Raw genomic sequence first — 18,539 nt, forward strand, 5'->3', positions numbered from 1 at the left:
GGAGAAGCTCTCAGAGTTAGTTTATGCAGGTGCAATTTAAGCGATATCCCTCTATCACATTTGCTGATATACAAGACATTTTCCAGTAGAAAGGCATTTGCTCTCAAAGGGATAAAATAAACAAAGTGCTTATCTGTTGAAAGGAAAAAAAAAAAAAAACACCACAATCCTAACCAAACCAAACACAGCAACCTAACCAAACAACCCTAACCTAACCAAACCAAACAAACTCTAACCAAAATCCACACAGCATGACCACTTTAGTTGCTCCTTTGAGGAGAAAAACTGAGGAAAAGTAATCACAAAATATTTCCTCACAATAAGAAAATCAATATCTATAGAGACTGATAGACTTTGGTATTGGTTTTGCACAGTCTGGTTTCTGGTAGCCGGGGAGCCACAGAGGTGGTTTCTGTGAGAAGTTGCTGGAAGCTTCCACAGTGTCCAGCAGAGCCGAACCCTGATGGCTCTGAAGATGGACATGCCCCTGGCCAAAACTAGAGAAGTTGGTAACACCTCTCTGACAACATATTTAAGAAGAAAACCAAAACAAAATCACAGGCTTTTGCTTCTAGTCAGAGAAGAGAAGGAGGTGAGAACACGTGAAGGAAACAACATGGAGACACCAAGGTCAGAAGGAGGGGGAGGAGGTGCCAAGATTCCTCTTGCAGGCCATGGTGAGACCATGGTGAAACAGTTGTGCCCCTGCAGCATGTGGGGATCCATGGGGGATGCAGAGATCCCCCCACAGCCCGTGGGGGAGGTGCCCATGCCAGAGCAGGTGGATGTCTGGAGAGGCTGTGATCCAGCAGGAGAACTGGTGGAGAGGACCCTTGTTCCGGGCTGGAGCAGCCTGTCCTTGGAGGACTTCACCCCATGGAAAGTGAGCCATGCTGCAGCAGTTTTGGGAGGAGTCTGCCCAAGGGGGGAGTTCATGCTGCAGCAGGCGCAGTGTGGCTGCTGTCTGTGAGAGCAGACCCATGCTGGAGAAGTTCATGGAGAACTGTCCCCCATAGGAGGGACCCCACGGCTGACAGGGGTAGGACTCCTCTCCCAGAGAAGTTGAAGAAAATCTCGGTGATGAACTGACCAAAACCCCCATGCCCTGTCTCCCTGTGCTGTCGGTGGGGAAGAGGGAGGGGCTAGGGGGAAAAAGGTGTTTACGGGCTTATTTTACTTCTGATTATCCTCCTCTGATTCTGTTATAGTCATAAATTCACTTTGTAACTTAAGTTGAGCCTGGTTTTCCCTTGAAGTGTTTTCTCCCGGTCCTTATCTCAATTCATGAACCCTTCATTAATTTTCTTTCTCTCCACAGCCCAGCTACGGCAGGAGATGGTGAGCAAACAGCTTTCGTGGGTGCCTGGCATTGAGCCAGCTCAAACCACAATAACTTGAGATCTACAGACTAATCCATCTAGAGAAACACCTTTTAGTTAATAGTCTAGGCTTATCACAGCCACAAAGGCACATAAGAGGCACACATGGCTTCAAGTGAAGTCTACTGCTCCAGAAGCAGGCTAGTCAGCACACTGGGAGTCATCATACAAATTGTGAAGAGGTCAGGATGATCACTTGCAATAATAAAGGGCATTGATTAAAGATGTCCACAGATTTTCTGGGCAACAATCCAAAACCCACAATTTCATCTTGTCAGTATTCAAAAATTTCACTCAATTTGCGTTATTCTGGCATCTAAAAAGCTAAAGCAAAGGTTCCACCCAGAAAATCATGAGCTTCTATCATCTGGGTAGTCTATCATTACCAGATGCCGCTGCTTTCACCACAGTTAGCTCAAAGCACCTGCTGCTAACACCATCTGCACCAGTGATGGGGAGGAGGCTTCCCAGCCCCTGAGCAACACCTGTCGGCAAAGGATCCCTTTTCAAGGAACACACAGAATCATTCAAGCTTACTGGAAAAGTGAGAAAAGAGAAACTTTAAGGTAGGGGAGCTTTTTCAGACTTAAACTCAGCATGAAGTCAAAGCACAGATTGATAACCACGACAAAAGTATGTCCTTCAGTGCTGTAAGCCTCCCATTACTAATAACACTACAGATCACTGCGCTAGTAATACTATTTGATCACTCCGAGACAGGAAGTGAGGTTGTCATTCTCACAGGTCTCTGTAATTTGAGGCATGATCTAAAAGCAAGTTTACATTTTACATTCTCTACATTTTCCTGCAAACCAGAGTACTACACATTTTTCCCATGTCTTTGCTCCCATACGTTTGTGCAATGCTTGTCCTCAACCAAGATACCTAAGACAACAAAGGAGAAACTCATCTTTACGGGTTATAGACACCACCACTTTCACTTCCAAAGTACCATGTCACCTGTTGTGTATTGCTTCACAGAAGTCACAGTGTAGAAGCTCTGAATGTGGCTCTAAGACAATAATGCTCTCTAACAAGATTTATGCTTTCTGGACCACACCGATCACAGCTCTTGGCTAAACTCTTTCCTTGCCTGTTGTATGAACTTTGGATTATTGTCTCAGTTTTCAGAACCATTTCACCTAGTTCCACTAACCAGCATCACTTAAGTGCTTACTCTAATAAATACCTCTTGATTTAAGTGAAAATCTGGCGGAGAATCAACAGTTTTGGTATTGTAACATCACCTCTAGATGAAGATGACATCTCTTTCCATCCCTTGACCTACCCAACTTATAAAGTAGAATTTGTCCCATAAATTCACCTGTCAAAACACAGAATCACAGAATAGGTAAGGCTGGAAGGAATCACATTGGGTCATCTGGCCCAGCCTCCCTGCTCAAGCAGCATTAACCCAGAGCATGTTGCACATCATTGCACCCCAACAGTTCTTGGATATCTCTAGTGAGAATACATCTATATGAGCAGCCTGTTCAATGTTCCACCTCTTATGCAGTAAAGCTCTTCCTCATATTCAGCTGGAACTTCTCGTGCATGTGTCTGCTTCACTGGTCTTTGTCGCATGGCTTGGCACCACTGGGAGGGGCCTGGTCTATCCTCTTGACACCCTCCCTTCAGATACTCATCAGCATTGATGAGATTCTCTCAGCGGCCTCTTCTCTTCTCAAGAAAAGCCCCAAGTCCATCAGCCTTTCCTCACTAAGAGATGCTCCATTCCCTTAATCTGCTTTGATGCCCTCTGCTAGACCTGCTGGAAGAGTTCCATGCCTTCCTTGTACTGAGGAGCCCAGAGCTGGACACAGCATTCCAGGTGAGGCCTCTCCAGGGCTGAGTAGAGGGGCAGGGTCACCTGCCTCAGCCTGCTGGCACTGCTCTTCATGATGCAGCCCAGGATGTCACCGGCCTTCCTGGCCACCAGGGCACTGCTGCCTCATGGAGCGCTTGTTGTCCACCAGGACCCCCAGCTCCTTCTCCACAGAGCTGCTTCCCAGCAGGTCACCCCCAGGCTGTGCTGGTGCCTGGGGTTGTTCCTCCCCAGCTGCAGGACCCTGCACTTGCCTTGGCTGAATTTCAGACGGTTCCTCTGTGCCCATCTCTCCAGGCTGCTGAGGTCCCTCTGAAGGGCTGCACAGCCCTCTGGGCTATCGGCCACTGCTCCCAGCTCTGTGTTGTCAGTGAAATTGCTGAGGAGGCCTCTGCCCTTCATCCAAGTCATTGATGGGTAAATTAAACAAGACTAGGCCCACTGTTGGTGGGAGACACCATTAGGGACAGGCCCCCAAATAGAGTATGTGCCATTGATTATAACTCTGGGAGATCTGTTGTTCAGCCAGCTCTCAATCCACCTCTCTGTCCACTCATCCAGTCCTCTCTCCCTGAGCTTCCCTATGAGGAGGTTTTAAGAGACAGTGCTGGAAGCCTTTCTGAAGACAACATCCACTGCTCATCCAACAGGTAGCTGTTTCTTCACAGCCAGCAATCAGGTCAAGCATGATTTAGTGAATCCATGCTGACTACTTCTGATCACCTTTTCATCCTCTCTGGATAAAGATGGCTACCAAAATTCATTGTTCCATCACCCTTCCAGGGACTGAGGTGAGGCTGAGTAGTCAGTAGTTCCCTCTGTGTCTCCCTTCCTGCCCTTTTTGAAGGCCATTTAAGTTGGACTGGCAATGGAAATGATAACTCATTAAAATAATTACAGCTTACTAGAGTTTTTTTTCCATCTTCAACTGGTAATTGAACTGATAGCAACTGGTAGCTAGTAACTACCTTGCAGTCAGTTATTGCTCTTAGTAACTGGAAAGAAACTGTTCCCTCTTGTTTTTCAATAATTCATTAAGAGTAACTTTCCACAGATTTTACTTCACAATTATAGCTGCCATGGTGTAATTCAGACCTTTTTTCACCATTGCATCCTAATGATGCAAGCAGTTTTCCCCAGCCACAAGATCTTGGAAATTTCAGATGCATGGAATCTAGGCTCAGGCAGTCAACTCAGTCACAACTTAAAGAGACAGTACATATCTTACAACAGGTAAGATCTTGCTCATGGTCAGCAGAGAACAACCATCAGCAAAGTTATTTCTGAGAAATACACAAGATAAAATGACATTTTAAATTGACTTATAAAAAGTCTTCCGCAGACTTAAAGCACATGCAATTTACAATCTTAAATATGCATTTCAGGTGTGGCAAGTAGATTTTCTTGCAGTGGCACTAAGTCCACTGCACCAAAAGAGCTGTCTGCCTTGTCTCCTGACCTACTTTACAGAGAGCAGTCTCCCAGCTCAGTGCTGGAGCAGCATGTGACAGCCAGACCATCTGTTTAAGATACCACAAGAATACACCACTATGCTAGAAGACACCAGAACAACAATTTGCACATAAATCTAGGAGCTGAGGTCTCCCAGATAGGTGTGTGAATGGCAAACCTTTGTTCTTTATCCTCTGCCCCTCCCACCATTAATTACAGGGACATGCTTTCTGAGGCACTGATAGTAGGAGGAGGCCCCCATACAACGGTAAAAAGAGAAATTCGTTATCAAAGTGGTTATGCCTTTCTATCCATGAATAAAGTTGGAAAACATTCAGCTACTTGGGTAAATTTAAGGCACTTGGGTAAGTTAAGGTTTGAGGATTTCTTCTCAACATCAAGCATAACTTTTTCCACCATGGCTGACAAGTTACTCCAAGACTCATCCTTCTGAAACCTGTCTGAAGAACCAAGCTGCTCTATGTATGCTCTGAATATGTTTCCAATACTCTATCTCATTATGTATGAAGCAATCCTGTTGAAAATATTATGAAAGCTGTGCAACACTGAATTCAACCTCAAAGTATACACCCCTCCCTCCATTAAGCTGAAGTAAGAACCACAAAGTAATAACACTGTTGTACAGTAGAAGCTATGTTTAGCCTTACCAGGAGAGATTGAAAAAGTAATGGTACTAAAATAGTTATGCTGATTCAAGTGTTTGTTCTAACTTGCTAGCAATCCTTCATCTTGTTTGAAAAGAAGTTCAATTCAAGAAACTGGCTGTAGTTGTTTCATAGAGACCACTGAGTTTCACAACAGTACTAGAGCACCTATGGTGCAAGATACCATGAAAGTACCCTTTCCCATTTCTAAACGAGAAGGCAACTGTAATCATTAAGGACCTAAATGATGGAACAGGGTACATCCTCAGCAGGTGTACTGAGAGTACACAACTATATAGAATCCTTGATCAGATGTCTGTGCTGTCATTGACGAAGACCACAACAGGCTGGAGAAATGGGCTGTGGGATGCCTAAAAAAGTTTGGTAAGAGGAAACGCAAAGTCACGCACCTGCCGGGAGCAACCATGCAGCAGTGTGTGCTGGAGGCTGATCGACCGAAAAGCAGTTTGGTACAGGGAATGAAAAAAAAAACCCACTGACAGCATTGGAAAAGTTGACCAAGAGCCAACAACAAGCCTCAAGGCAAAGAAGGCAAACAGCCTGGAGATAATAATGCTCAGGCAATCTTATCAATAAGGATAAATATTTGATGGAACCGTGTACAGAAGGAAGTAACAGACTCTTTTTAGTGAAAATATAAATACTGGAGGTTTCACTTACACATGAAGATATTTTACTTTGTGGGTGACAGGATGCAGGAACAGGATGCCCAGAAAGCTGTTCAAAAAACAACTTCACAGCATCCTGGGCAGCCTGGCCTATCTGAGCCAAAAGGTTGGACAAGACAATATGCAGAAGTGGCTTCTAGCCTCAACTTCCCTGTGACTGTCATTTTTGCATCCCATAGATAGGAACAGAGATCAATCCATCCATACTGACACTGTTTCCCAAGTTCACCAACTTCAGTTTGACTTTCTACAGTCTTCAATCTCTCCCAAAACTGAGAATTTACCTCCAGCTTCCTTTAAGAACAATACATGGTGCCAGTCTAAGTTCTCATCTAGTCAGAGAATGAAGAAGTTTGTAGAAGCTCATGCAGATCTATTTTAAGTTTTCAGATTACACTGCAAACTGATTTCATCTGTAGGTGGATAAAGTTAAGAGCAATAATCATAAAATAGCAACCAAGGAGGCTGGAAGTAGAGCTTCAAACTCCCAGTATATTTTTTGGAATTGGAGAAGTGCCAGGCTCCCTTTCAGAGTAAGCGCTATGTAACAGCACTCCAGCAAACACTGGAGTATATTTGATAAGGTGCTAATAAGAAGTCCAGGAATTCACCAGAGTGGTAATTTGGAAACAGAGGAGCATGCAAACAATAGTTTTCAGTTAGTAACCAGAAGTTGGCACTAGGAGTTCTAGAATCCATCTCCATGAACTAGCAAATTCAAGGTATGCATTCACTACAAGCCTGGTATTCCACATCAGCTCTGGTATCTGCTTGATATACTGCCTGTAAAACAGCCTTGAAGCTCCCATCAGCTGTATAGAGTTAACTGAGGCAAAAACAAGGTAGGCAGAGCTTCCAAGAATAAAAGTTGAGAAAGTTACAGGTAGCTGGCCACAAGTACAGTAGCAGCACTCAGAAATGCCTGAAAAACGACAAGGGAGCCCGAGTCCTAGGACAGGTGGGATATGAAATGTTTTGGAGTTCTTGGCAAGAAACCAGTGATGTGAATCAGGACTCTCATCACACAGCTGCCAGCCTCAAGGCAGACAACAGCAAGAACAGCCAACACCACCATGTTAGGAAGATACTCTTAGATTATACAAGTCTAGAGGGACCACAGCTAGACGGCAGCGGAACTAAGCCATACAGAACACTTCCTTTCTAACTCTGCACAGCCTGGCACTTCCAAATCTTAGCAGGAGCCTACTAAATCTGCATATCCTCAGAGGGCCTGAATCCAAGCCTTCATGGAGCAAAATACTGTACTCCTCACCTCTGCTCTAAACTCAGTAACCTGTTAATACTGCCTTTTCTCCTCATTGTCAAAGCATCTGTCCTGGTGCACAGAACAGACCTGCTATTGAAAGTAACAAACTTGAGCACATGCACAAGCAGAACTTCCTTCTTTTTTAAAAAAGAGAAGGCAGAGAGAAATTCAGGCACTTCCACATATCTTGCCCTCCTCAGCAGTGTATCGACTCTAAAAACCATCCTAATTAGCTTTTATGTGTTCCAAAAGCTAAACCAGCAAGGCTTCAGTTTTACAACTAATTCTACAACTAACCTGCTATGCAACTTGAGAAATTGTTTTCTTCTGCATGTTTCTTCTCCCACATCATGTTAAAAAACCCCAACCAAATAAAAGGAAAAAAATCACACAACACAAGAAACATGGTAGCACTCAGGTTCAGCTTTAGCTGTCTCCTTATCTGAAAGCTAGCAAGGGTGAAGGGAGAATAAACTCAAAGACACTCACTCACTCAAAGGTGCTCAGGCATCAAGACAGTATTTTAAGCAATTAGATTTCAGGGGAACAGAAAGATCTTTACAGGAGCACACAGCCAATATACTGTCATGGTTTGATGCTGGCACAATGCCAGTGCCCCCATGAAAATACATTCTCCCTGGTGTCTGCTGTGAGATGTGACCAGGAATAGAGTGAGACAGGCTCCAACTTAAGAATAAAGAAGAGAAAACTTTATTAACCTACAACGATATGTAAAAAGAAACACACAGAAAGAATGAAAAGCTTCCAAAAACACCCCTCCTCCCCCCACCAAATTTCCAATACATCCATCCCCCAAGTCACCAACTCTCAGTCCATCACCACCCTTTAGATAATCAATTCTCAGTTCATCAAGAGGAGAGGAATCCCTCTTGTGCCATAGGCTTCCCCAGCAAACACCGTTGAAACCTCGTGTGTTTCCATGTCGCTCGTGCACTGCCCAGAGAACATCTGCCATCGTGACCTCTTCCTTCCATGCCCAGTGCTCTCACCACTGCACATGGACCAGAGCTGCTTCTAGGGTCCTTTTAAGGGTGCTTTGTCCAGTTCTAAAAGGAGCACAGTCTGACCTTTGGGACACCTGTCCCCCCCAGATTTCACCCCCTGGGGCCGAGGGGTCTCAAGAACAGAGATCTTCTCCACTGAAGATCGAGGGCACCAACCACCCTCCTCACCCGTTGTCTCTGTTCACGCACTCCTTCACATAACATCACCGCACTCCCTTGGCTCCGAGCCATTGCCTCCCCCTAAATGCAGTCTCTGTGTCACAGGAAAAAAATGGTTCTGTCCATGGCTATACAAGAAAAGTGCAGCCAAAGGCCACTCCATCATCTCCTCCCACCTAAGATTCTTCTCAACTTCTCTCGTGGCCCATTTCCTCTTATCTCATCTCTATCTCTCTTCTCATCCAGCTCCAGGAGGATTAGCATTTGCAAGGTTTCCATCATCCAAGAAAAGGGTTAAAAATCTCAGTCTCTGCCTGTCCAGAACTCCCACGGCTGCCTTGCTGGGCACCTTCTCGCTGCATCCCTCCCCTTCTCCTTCTCGGCCAGCCCTGCTATCAAATTTCAAGGTGGCCCAGGCACAGACACGGCTCTCGCTCTCTCTCTCTGCCCTGGGGAGGGGGTGGCTGCCCGGTGCCTCCTGGAGCTCCTCCACCCTTCCACCCTCCGGGCCCAGGCCTACCTCACCCGGCCGCATGGCTTCCCCTCGGCCCAGCCGCAGCAGCCGGTCAGGGAGAGCTCTGAACCTTTCCCTGACCAGAACCAAGAGAAAGCTTTCCTGGGAGTTCTCTGCTTTTAACCCCCGTGTTCTCAGAGGCATATCCATGTCCCCAGTGGCCACACCAGGTGCCAATATTCAAATCTGAGCACCTATTGGTTTGTCCACAGCATCCCAAAAAAACTCACTCCCTCTCAAACCAGGACATATATCAATGCTTCAGAAACAAGAATCTACAACTCAAGTGTTTCATGTCTCCTGCAACATGACTGTAAAAGTCAAGTGCTTGCCTAAAATATCCTTTTCATTTAAGAGATAAAACACTGTCAAAAGTCAAGGTGTCCTGGTTTCTAAAACTATTGTCCATTATAAGTCAGGATAAAGACACTACTTCATATAACAAAAGTTCTGCAGCCCTCTTCCTAAGATTCAGAAAACTTGAGACTAGTCTACTTAGATGGCCTCAGTAAACAGCACAAAAGACTTTCCTTCCCTTTCCAATGACCTACTGCTCTAGTAGCATTAGCCACTGTTCTAAGGTTTATGAGACATTAAAGTTACACAGGATCTGAAATACTACATTATTCCCATATTTGAATCAAAATCCAAAAGGAGACACAGAGGCATGTGTTCCTGTCCTCCAGGTTTCTCTGAGTCAGTTTAGATAAAGTGGTGTTCTTTCTCAATGGATTAAAAAAAAAGTAAGTAAGAAAAGCATGCTTTAAAGAATACAAAGCAGTGATGGCAGAGGTTCAGCCACTTCTACGCTATACATCAGTGGCAATAAAAATTGAAGCACTTTCTGGGCAGAAAACCTCCCTCTACTTTTGAACTTTCTCCACTCAGAGGATTTCAGTCTTAGATACTTAGATCATTGAAGCTTGCAGCATATTTTAGGAAGCATTTGTTCAGAGGAAACACAAGGAAACCAGAAAAAGCAAATTATCCACTTCATGGTGATGGGCTACCTATTTTCACTAGCCCTCTTCCTAAAGTGATATCCTAGTACATGTCTGAATATATTGTTCTTAAAGAATCTGACTCAAAGACACTTTGAGGCAGGAGACATGGACCAAAATTTCTGCAGTACCAATCTCCACCAGATTCTCCAAAAAGACCAGATAGAAGATTAGAACAGCTTCTAGTAAAGTATCAATAAATAACTAATGCAGAACTTTAAGCCTATATCAGACTTGAATGCTGACCTCCCTTTGTTACTCAGCTATTGAAGTTACCCAGCACTATTTGTTGATTAATGAGCCAGTCTCTTAAAAGACAATAATCCATCATTGGAGATTAAGGTTTTTAAGATTAACACTGGAAGTGTCCAAGGCCATACTGGATGGAGCTCTGAGCAATCTGATGTAGTGAGGTGTCCCTGTCCACAGCACAGAGGTTAGACTAGGTCATCTTTGAGCTCCCTTCCAACTCAGACTATTCCACGATTCTGAGACTGAGACACACTAACCACTCAAAAAATGGTTTTATCTGCTTACCTCCACTTACCCTACTCCCTCTCTATACTACTTAATACACAGTGCAGGCATTGCCTTAAAGCTGGAACACCTGTTTACTCTTCTTTTTTTCTGAGATGGGAAAGAAGTTACTACATTTTTTTTCTTGCCAGTGTGTGAAATATTAAGCTGAAGAAGGGATATCCTATACACAGCAAAGCTGTTGATCTCCTTCCATCAACAGGATAAGACATACGGCTTTTTCTGCTAATGCAGCTAGAAGGAAAAAAATACCATATTCTCTTCCTACTAGATATGCTTTTATTCTGCAAGGATCATCACCTAGTGTCATTTCCAGGTCAAGCACAGAACTGCATTCAAGTCTAAACATCACATACCACAGACAATTTTGCTTGGCCTTTTAGAGTATTTCTATGCTGCCAAGTGCCTAGAACCAAATGGTACTACATGCAGGGTATAGGAAGGTGGATTTCATTTCTATTGCTGATGGAAAAACTTGGGCAAGATGGGCAAGAACTTTCCCACTTATGAGAAGTTAGCTGACCAAAGCCTAAAGCTAGAGTTATTTCTGCTCCCAGGCTGTCAGGAATACTGATACACTTCTCAAAACCTCAAAGCAGTAAAGCAGAGAGAAGCTTGCTTGCACTCCAAAGCAAAGAAGTTCTTTAATACAGCTAAGGAAAGACATTATAGGGTGAAAGATACTCCTTATAACACTGCTTCTCACCAGCTATACAGCAATGTGGATGGACTGTGCCAACAGCAGCAGCTTCTCAGCTGGCAAGACTTGTGAATGCAGCTGCCAATTTCTATTGCTACAGGTTTGCCAGACATCAACCTAGTTAGATCATTAAACCATCTATCACAGACAAAACCCCCCCCCAATTTCTACCCCTGCCTTAGTCACCCTTTTCTCCGCAGGTCATAAATTGACTCATTTGTTAGATGAAGGCCTAAGTTCTTGAAGAGAAGGTAAACCTTCTCACTAGAGTAACAGTGGGCAAATGTTCAAGAAGAGGACTCCTTACATGGGCAGGAAGAAGTGCTGAATCCCTACATCACAGCTGCACACAGCAGATGGTGAAATACTGAAGAGGCCAGGCTACCTTGACTTACTTTCCTGTAGTATGGGAGAGTACTGGGCTAGATACTGCTGACAGCCTCAAGGCTTTTGGAGCCTAAGGGATCCAGCCTACCCAGAAGCAGCTCCATATTCCCCAGGACAACAGCCATAGAAGAACAACTTGCCACCACCAACTCAGAGAAACCTTGTATGCACAAACCACCTGTGCCAGAACTGCTTTTAAACCCACATCATCCTTTGCAGTACTTGCTCTCAGGAAATCCTACCTTAAAAATTTCAGGAAGACTTGTCTACAGGGATACAAGTCCTTGCAAGGGTAGTTAATGTATCAGCAGCGCTGTACTGCCACTACCGAATTATTACCAACAGGAAGGCACTTCACAGAGTTCGCTAATGTCCTGTGAACATATGCCAGAGCTAGAGAAGGGAAAACAAACACAGATACTCCTGCAGAACACTGTGTTGGTACTAGTGCTGGGAAGAAGTGAGCAGGAATTCAGCCTGGAAAGGACAACCACAAACAAGCTGATGATAAGGAAACCATGCCAGCTCAAAGCCTTCCCCGTGAGAACTACAGGAAGGAGACGGCAAAGGAGCTGCAGCAATGCCTGAAAAATTTACACCGATCTGTAGAGTATGAGCCACAGGAAACATAGTAAATAAAATCCTGCCTCTCGCAACCCACAGCGCGACTACCAGTGTCCCAGACGGTTCCCCGCAGCAAGGGACACGATGTCTTCTCCCCCCGGAGCTGCTCTGTGCTCTTGCAATGGATGTCAACAGCGCCCAGGGCTTTATTTCCCCACGGCGAGACGAAGCCGGGAAAAGGGATGTGTCAGGGAAACACACACACAGAGTCCTCCCCGCTCTACTTCAACACCAGAGGCCCCCTCAAATGCCGCAACTCCTTCCCCCGGGACATACCTTGTCGGCGATGCTGCGGGGCAGGAGCAGGTCGGGGCTAGGGGTGAGCGCCGGCCCCATCTCCTCGCTGCTGGACGTGGCCAGGGGATGCGGCATCTCCCGCAGCGACTTGGGCCCGGAGGACGGGAGGGGCTTAGGGACGCTCGCCGCGCCGCCCGACATTGCGCCGGGGCCGGGCAGCGACCGAGGCAAGGAAGGAGGGAGCGGAGGCCGCGCCGCCTCGGCGAGAAGCTGCGGGGCCGCGGCCGGAGCCTGCCCGCCACCGCCGCGATACGAGGAGGCGCAGGAGGCGGCGGCTGCGGCGACGACGGAGGAGGAGGAGCGAGCGCAGCATCCGCCTGCGCCGCCGCCCGCCCCTTTCTAAAGCGACATCCGCACCACCTGCTGCCCCGCCCGCCCGGCCCGGCGCGGCGGCGGGGACACAGGCACCGCCCCCGGCGGACAGCCAGCGCAGCGGGGCGGGGCCGGGCGGAGGGGCGCCCGGGGCAGGCATCAGGATTCGTGGAGCCCCGGGCAGGCCGGGGGAGGCAGCGGCTCTGGTGGAGCCCCTGGTGGGCCGGGCCGGGCCAAGCCGAGCCGAGACGGGGGAGGCACCGCGCCACCGAGCAGCCCCGACGGTGACCCCGGAGTGCGGCGGTGTCGCCGCACGCTGTCGAACGGCGGGTTAAGTGTCAGAAAAGCAATCCTGCTCCTCGACTTTTCCAGGTTCGCCGACCTCAAATTACGCTCATGTTGGAAGGGAAATTTGTTGCGGTGCAGGACCGAGCCTAGGAGCGACAAGGCCCCGCCTCCGGGACTCCCTCACGGTAGGAGTGCACCGGATACACCAGATACACTGAGAGATGTCTTGCACGAAAGGCTTGCATAGAAACATCCTTTCACTGATGCTATCTGTCTACTTTTGCCGCAGAGATCTCACGTTGAGAGATCTCCCATTGTTGTACAATGTTTGATCATGCTGAAATGAGGTGAAAGATATATCAAGACCTTTGGAAGCAATTCATGCAAATCCATCTAAAAGCATGTATCCATTACAAAAATTCATGTGACCTATCAACTTTTTACAGCATGGAAAAAGTGTTCATGTTGGCAGAATAACCAATAAATAGGTGGAAAATCATAGTCCTGGTCTAAGATGTTTCCTGAGCAGGTAAAGAAGCTAAATCTGGTGGATAGATTACTTTTGCTAATAATTTGCTCAGCACTAATTAGACATTATAGAGTAACATGCTACTGGGGAAAGTGATGGATCACTATAAGACTGTCACAATCTCTTCCAGCTACAGATAGATATATGAGGATAAACATACACGTATGAGACCAGATGAGACTTGGATGCTGTAAACATTTCATTTGTGTTCAACTTTTCCTGGGGAGTACAAACCACAAAAGGGCAGCACTAATACCTAAAGTTTTACATGTGTCACTGCGAGGTGCCACACAGCAGGACGAGCATGAGGGCACAACACTGTGGACTGTAATTACAAAAAGAAATACTGTGTATCACAGGAAAAAAAAATACAGGGGAAAAAATCAATCCTTACTATAAATAACTACTTAATATTACATAATGTTTGAACTTCAGCAGACATCAAAAGTCCAAGTGCCAGGCCCCAGTGAGAAAGTGGCTGTGAAATATCCCTTCTTCATTACACTTCAGAAACAACAACCTATTTATCTATCAGAAAAAGGAAGCAATACACATTAGTCAGCTTAGATACATGCATCCCAACTTTCTTTTAGACTATCCAGATCTTAAATGGAAACTATTGTGATAAAGGAGCAGGCAGGTTTGTGTATCTGCCGCACTTTCATGAATTGGTTCCCTTCAGTTTTGTGACAGCCTGTATCTCAAAGGTTTATGACTCACTGAGAGCTCTTTCTCTCTTTTCCCTTAGGCATTCTCACCCAGCTGTGTTTCCAACTCAGTCCTTTTCCAAAGGAAGCCTGGTCAGGAACACCAACACCTTCTAACGCTTGGAAACCTGGGGCCATCCTAGCGCTGTGCAAGTACAAATAACCTTCTTTGTACTCATTAAACCTTGGCTTAGGGGGCTGTGAGCTGAGAATAAGGAGGCTGCATTCTTGCAGCAAGGAAGACTGGTGGTATCCAGACTGCCCAAACAGCAGGCAGCACAAGCAGCAGATTGAGTGCAGGATTTATCAGACTCTGCTTGGCACTCATTAGACCTTATCAGAAATCCTATATTCAATTGTGGGACCTTTATACAAGATGCTGGCAAACTGGACAAAGTTCAGAGGGGGGCACTGAGATGGTTGGTGACAATCTGCAAGAAGCAGCTGCAGGGCTGAGGCTTTTTGACCCTGAGGCAGATAGCTTCAAGGGCAGTTAACTGCATCCTCCAGTATCCCATAGGGAATGGATGGAAAAGACAGAAGTGGGCTTACCACAGCAGACCATAGCAGGAAGGCAAGAGACAAAAGATCAACTGAAACAGGAAATTCCTGAGGATATTAGGAACAACTTTTTTCCCCTGAAGGTAAGTCAAGAGTCAGAGCAGGTTACAGAGAGAGGTTGTGCAGTCCACCCTTGGAGATTCTTAAGACAATCTGGTGCGATCTCACGTCTGACCCTCCTTCAAGCAAGAGATTGGACCAGAGACCTCCGTACATCCTTTCCAGCCTGAAAGACTCAGTGCTGCTACAGAAGTCATTAGTTCGGTTTCTGAGGTTTGTAAGCTGACTCTCAATAGCCTGTATACAAGGATGAAGTTCCAAGCTCCACTTACTGGTCTAGTTTCCTGTGATAGGGCAATATATGCCTCTTTTTTTTAATTAATTACAATTATCTGTGTTACCTGTTTCTGCTATGTCATCCTTACACATTTCATCTGACATAGAATACTTAGAAACATTTTCAAATAATTAACTGGATCAGTATATGCAAAATTCAGGAATATTTGTGCACCTGTGAATACAAGTAACCTGAAATCTGGTTAGAAAAAGTTCAGAAGACATTAGTGGAAGAGCTGTTACACAAAAAAAATACAAACTTGATGATTATTATCAAGTATATTCCTAAATTCTGGCTATGAAAGTTATGTTAAATTTCAGAATTCCAACTCCACACTAGCTATAAAGTCAAGCTGGCTAACTGTTGACATTAAATCAATACTTAAATGTAATTTATGATAATATGCTTTTTAAAAACCCAAAAAATGGACAGTGTAAGCAATCTAGCCCAGATTAATGGCCTGTCTTAATGACTAATGACAGATGTCTCTCATCCTCCGATTTTGGTGAGTACCAAATATACAAATATTTGTACAGACAGCAATCTAGGTTTAACAGTGATACATATCTCAGGTAGCAAATGCAAACTATGATACTGAGAAACAAGAAAAAGACCAAGCTGGATGGAGCTCTGAGTGACATGGTCTAGTGGGAGGTTCCCTGCCTATGACAAGGGGGGTGGAACTGGATGATTTTTTTAGGTCCCTTCCAATCCAAACCATTGTATGTTCTATTAGAAGAGTTCAAAAATCATAAATCATACCTTAAAATAGATTAAACTTACTTTAAATGTGTAATCTTAAAAATCTGTATAACTGTCACGCCTTTGCTATATTCTCTGCAAGTGCGTATCACCGTCAAGGGTGGGTTTGCAGTTTCTTCTTCAGCTGTAAGGGAAACCTGTTTCTATTTTTTTAACACGGAAGATGAGCATACTATGTAGTTGATTTCAAGAACTGGAACTTCAAAAAGAAGACAGAACATTGAATGTGAAATTAGAGTTAGGAGCAAATTCCTGTACCTTGATTAGAAGTAGTCACACAATATGAACAGGGATCATAAAGATCTCCAAATATATTGTGCATTAAATGAAACAGAAAAAAATAGATATGCTATGTGACTGACTTCTTGTAGGATTGTTTTCTACACACAAATTGGAACTTCTAAATGTGTCAGCATGTGGTCATCTGGCTCCAACAGCAGGCACAAGAGGTACTACCAAAAACTGAGGAAGGTGTCTATTTTTATAATACCAGCAGAGAAATAATCAAATGTCTTAATTCTGCTAGGAAATGATGACTGATTAAAAACATGGTTATATATCCTTCTCCACTGTGGTGATTTAATTTTACAACCATAATATTTTCCTTGATGCTTACATTGATAATTTTCGTTTTGTTAAACATCGACCAAGCTAAAACCATTCAGCACATGAAACATGCAACCACAATAAAATACACAGTGAAAACCAGAATCAGTGGCAGGCTGAAAAGAGACTGCTATTCAATGCCCACATCTTAACCCAAGTTAACTTGAAAAAACTGGCATGCTCTCCCAGCAAAATCATAACTGTTTATTATGTTTATATCATTTCAGCCCAGAAGCAGGATGAAACAGACAGGTGTAATACTAACTGGGGAAGAAGTCAAATCGTCAGTTTGGGGACCAAGAATCTCACCAATTCAAGAAAAATGTCACCAGTTTCACACATTTTTTCCTAAAAAATAGCTCTGTTTCGGTATCACTGAAATCAAAGTCCTGCAGGCTACCTCTTAAGATTGTTTACTAGGACAAACAGGGAGAGGAAGCATCCACAGATGATGTGCAGGAAAATCTATTTACAAATTTAAGGATAGTGCCTGTTCTGATCTGGAGTGCCAGTTACACCAGTAATACCACCCAGGATGTTTTTATAATGGCAAATGGCTTTTCAATTGCTCAGTGTGAGCCTGAGAAGGACTCTCAGTTGTCTCTTAACATTCTTTTTGTAATGCATCTTTATCTTTTTGTCCAGATGAGACATAAAATGGCAACAGGGTTTACAATGACTATCAGGAGGCTAAGTTCACATTGTATTTATTTACTAGACCAGACATGTAAAGCCCACCTGCTTTTCATCAAGTATTCTATTTAAAGACTAATTTCTAGGATTCTCAATAGCAAAACTCCAGACAGTACAAACAATAAGGTAGGCTTGAGGCCACAGAGATACTGGCAGGCTTGGCTGGTTTGACAGGTCAAGGGCAGTAAATTTTTTCCCCCTGCTGTCATCAGCTTCTCCTCAACTGCTTTGTCTTTTCCCCACTGTGGTCTCCCTTGGCAAAGATAATGTTTGTGTCTGGCTGCACACAGGCACACAGGAAACTACAATAGAACAACACCATTCCAGAAGATATTAGAAAAGCCCAAAAAATCCAGCTATCTTTTCAAAAAGGGTCCTTCTTCCCATATGCTACTAGACCTTCAGGTCTTGTACTGCAGAGATTGGAGAGGGCAGGCTTTTGACTCCATCATGTGAAATCCTATGCATGTGCTCAGTGACTCTCTAGAGAGAGAATCAGTTTTGAGTCATGAGCACACAACACCTGTGAATTCATGCACACTTGTAGGATAATGCATAAGCTTTTCCTATACCAAAAGCATTCAAAGCTGTCAAGTTTTGTGGGGGTGCCATAAACAGGATTGTGGGAACAAAGGACACTTGTCATACAAAGCAGAAGTCTGTGCTAAATGGTCATAAAATGAAAAATCAAAAATCCAGTCAAGGAGAAAGACTATAACTATGGATACAGTATCTTTACACAATTGGATATGGAACCCCAATCAATCTAAAATGTTTAAAGACTCTTCAAGATGTATTTTATTTGTTTGAAGAGTTTTTTTCTGACATACACAATAAATAGAGAAAGGGAGTGTTTAGGATGGTATGTATGAGTAGCACTGCCACATGGAAATGAAAACAGCATTCTAGATCTCGATTCAACCCAAGGACACATCATGCACATATTATTTTCACTTGGGGGAAAAACAACCCAACATGTAAATCACTATTCTACCTCAGCCTATAGTGATTGCCGGGTACTGAGGTCAGACTGATTGGTCTATAATTACCAGGATCCTCCTTCCCACCCTTGTTGTGAATGGGTATCACATTGGCCAGCTTCCAGTCATCTGGAACTTCACCAGTGAGCCAGGACTGTTGGTAAATGATGCAGAGTGACTTCACAAGCTCATCTGCCAGCTCTCTCATCACCCTGGGGTGGATCCCATCTGGGCCCATAGGTT

At 44.6% G+C, this 18,539-nt stretch overlaps 1 protein-coding gene across 1 annotated transcript in view; it reads right to left on the minus strand.

Moving 5' to 3' along the window:
* The window catches only part of SNX30 (sorting nexin family member 30), a 47,451-nt gene extending 34,689 nt beyond the window's left edge, over positions 1-12,762 (minus strand). Inside the window, exon 1 of the mRNA XM_058044111.1 lies at positions 12,501-12,762. Within this exon, the coding sequence (XP_057900094.1) occupies positions 12,501-12,662 (162 nt within the window). The 5' untranslated portion in view covers positions 12,663-12,762. The remainder of the gene's footprint in view (positions 1-12,500) is intronic.
* Between the last annotated feature and the right edge of the window lie 5,777 nt (positions 12,763-18,539).

This window comes from Melospiza georgiana, chromosome Z (genome assembly GCF_028018845.1).
Source record: "Melospiza georgiana isolate bMelGeo1 chromosome Z, bMelGeo1.pri, whole genome shotgun sequence".
Classification (NCBI taxonomy): domain Eukaryota; kingdom Metazoa; phylum Chordata; class Aves; order Passeriformes; family Passerellidae; genus Melospiza; species Melospiza georgiana.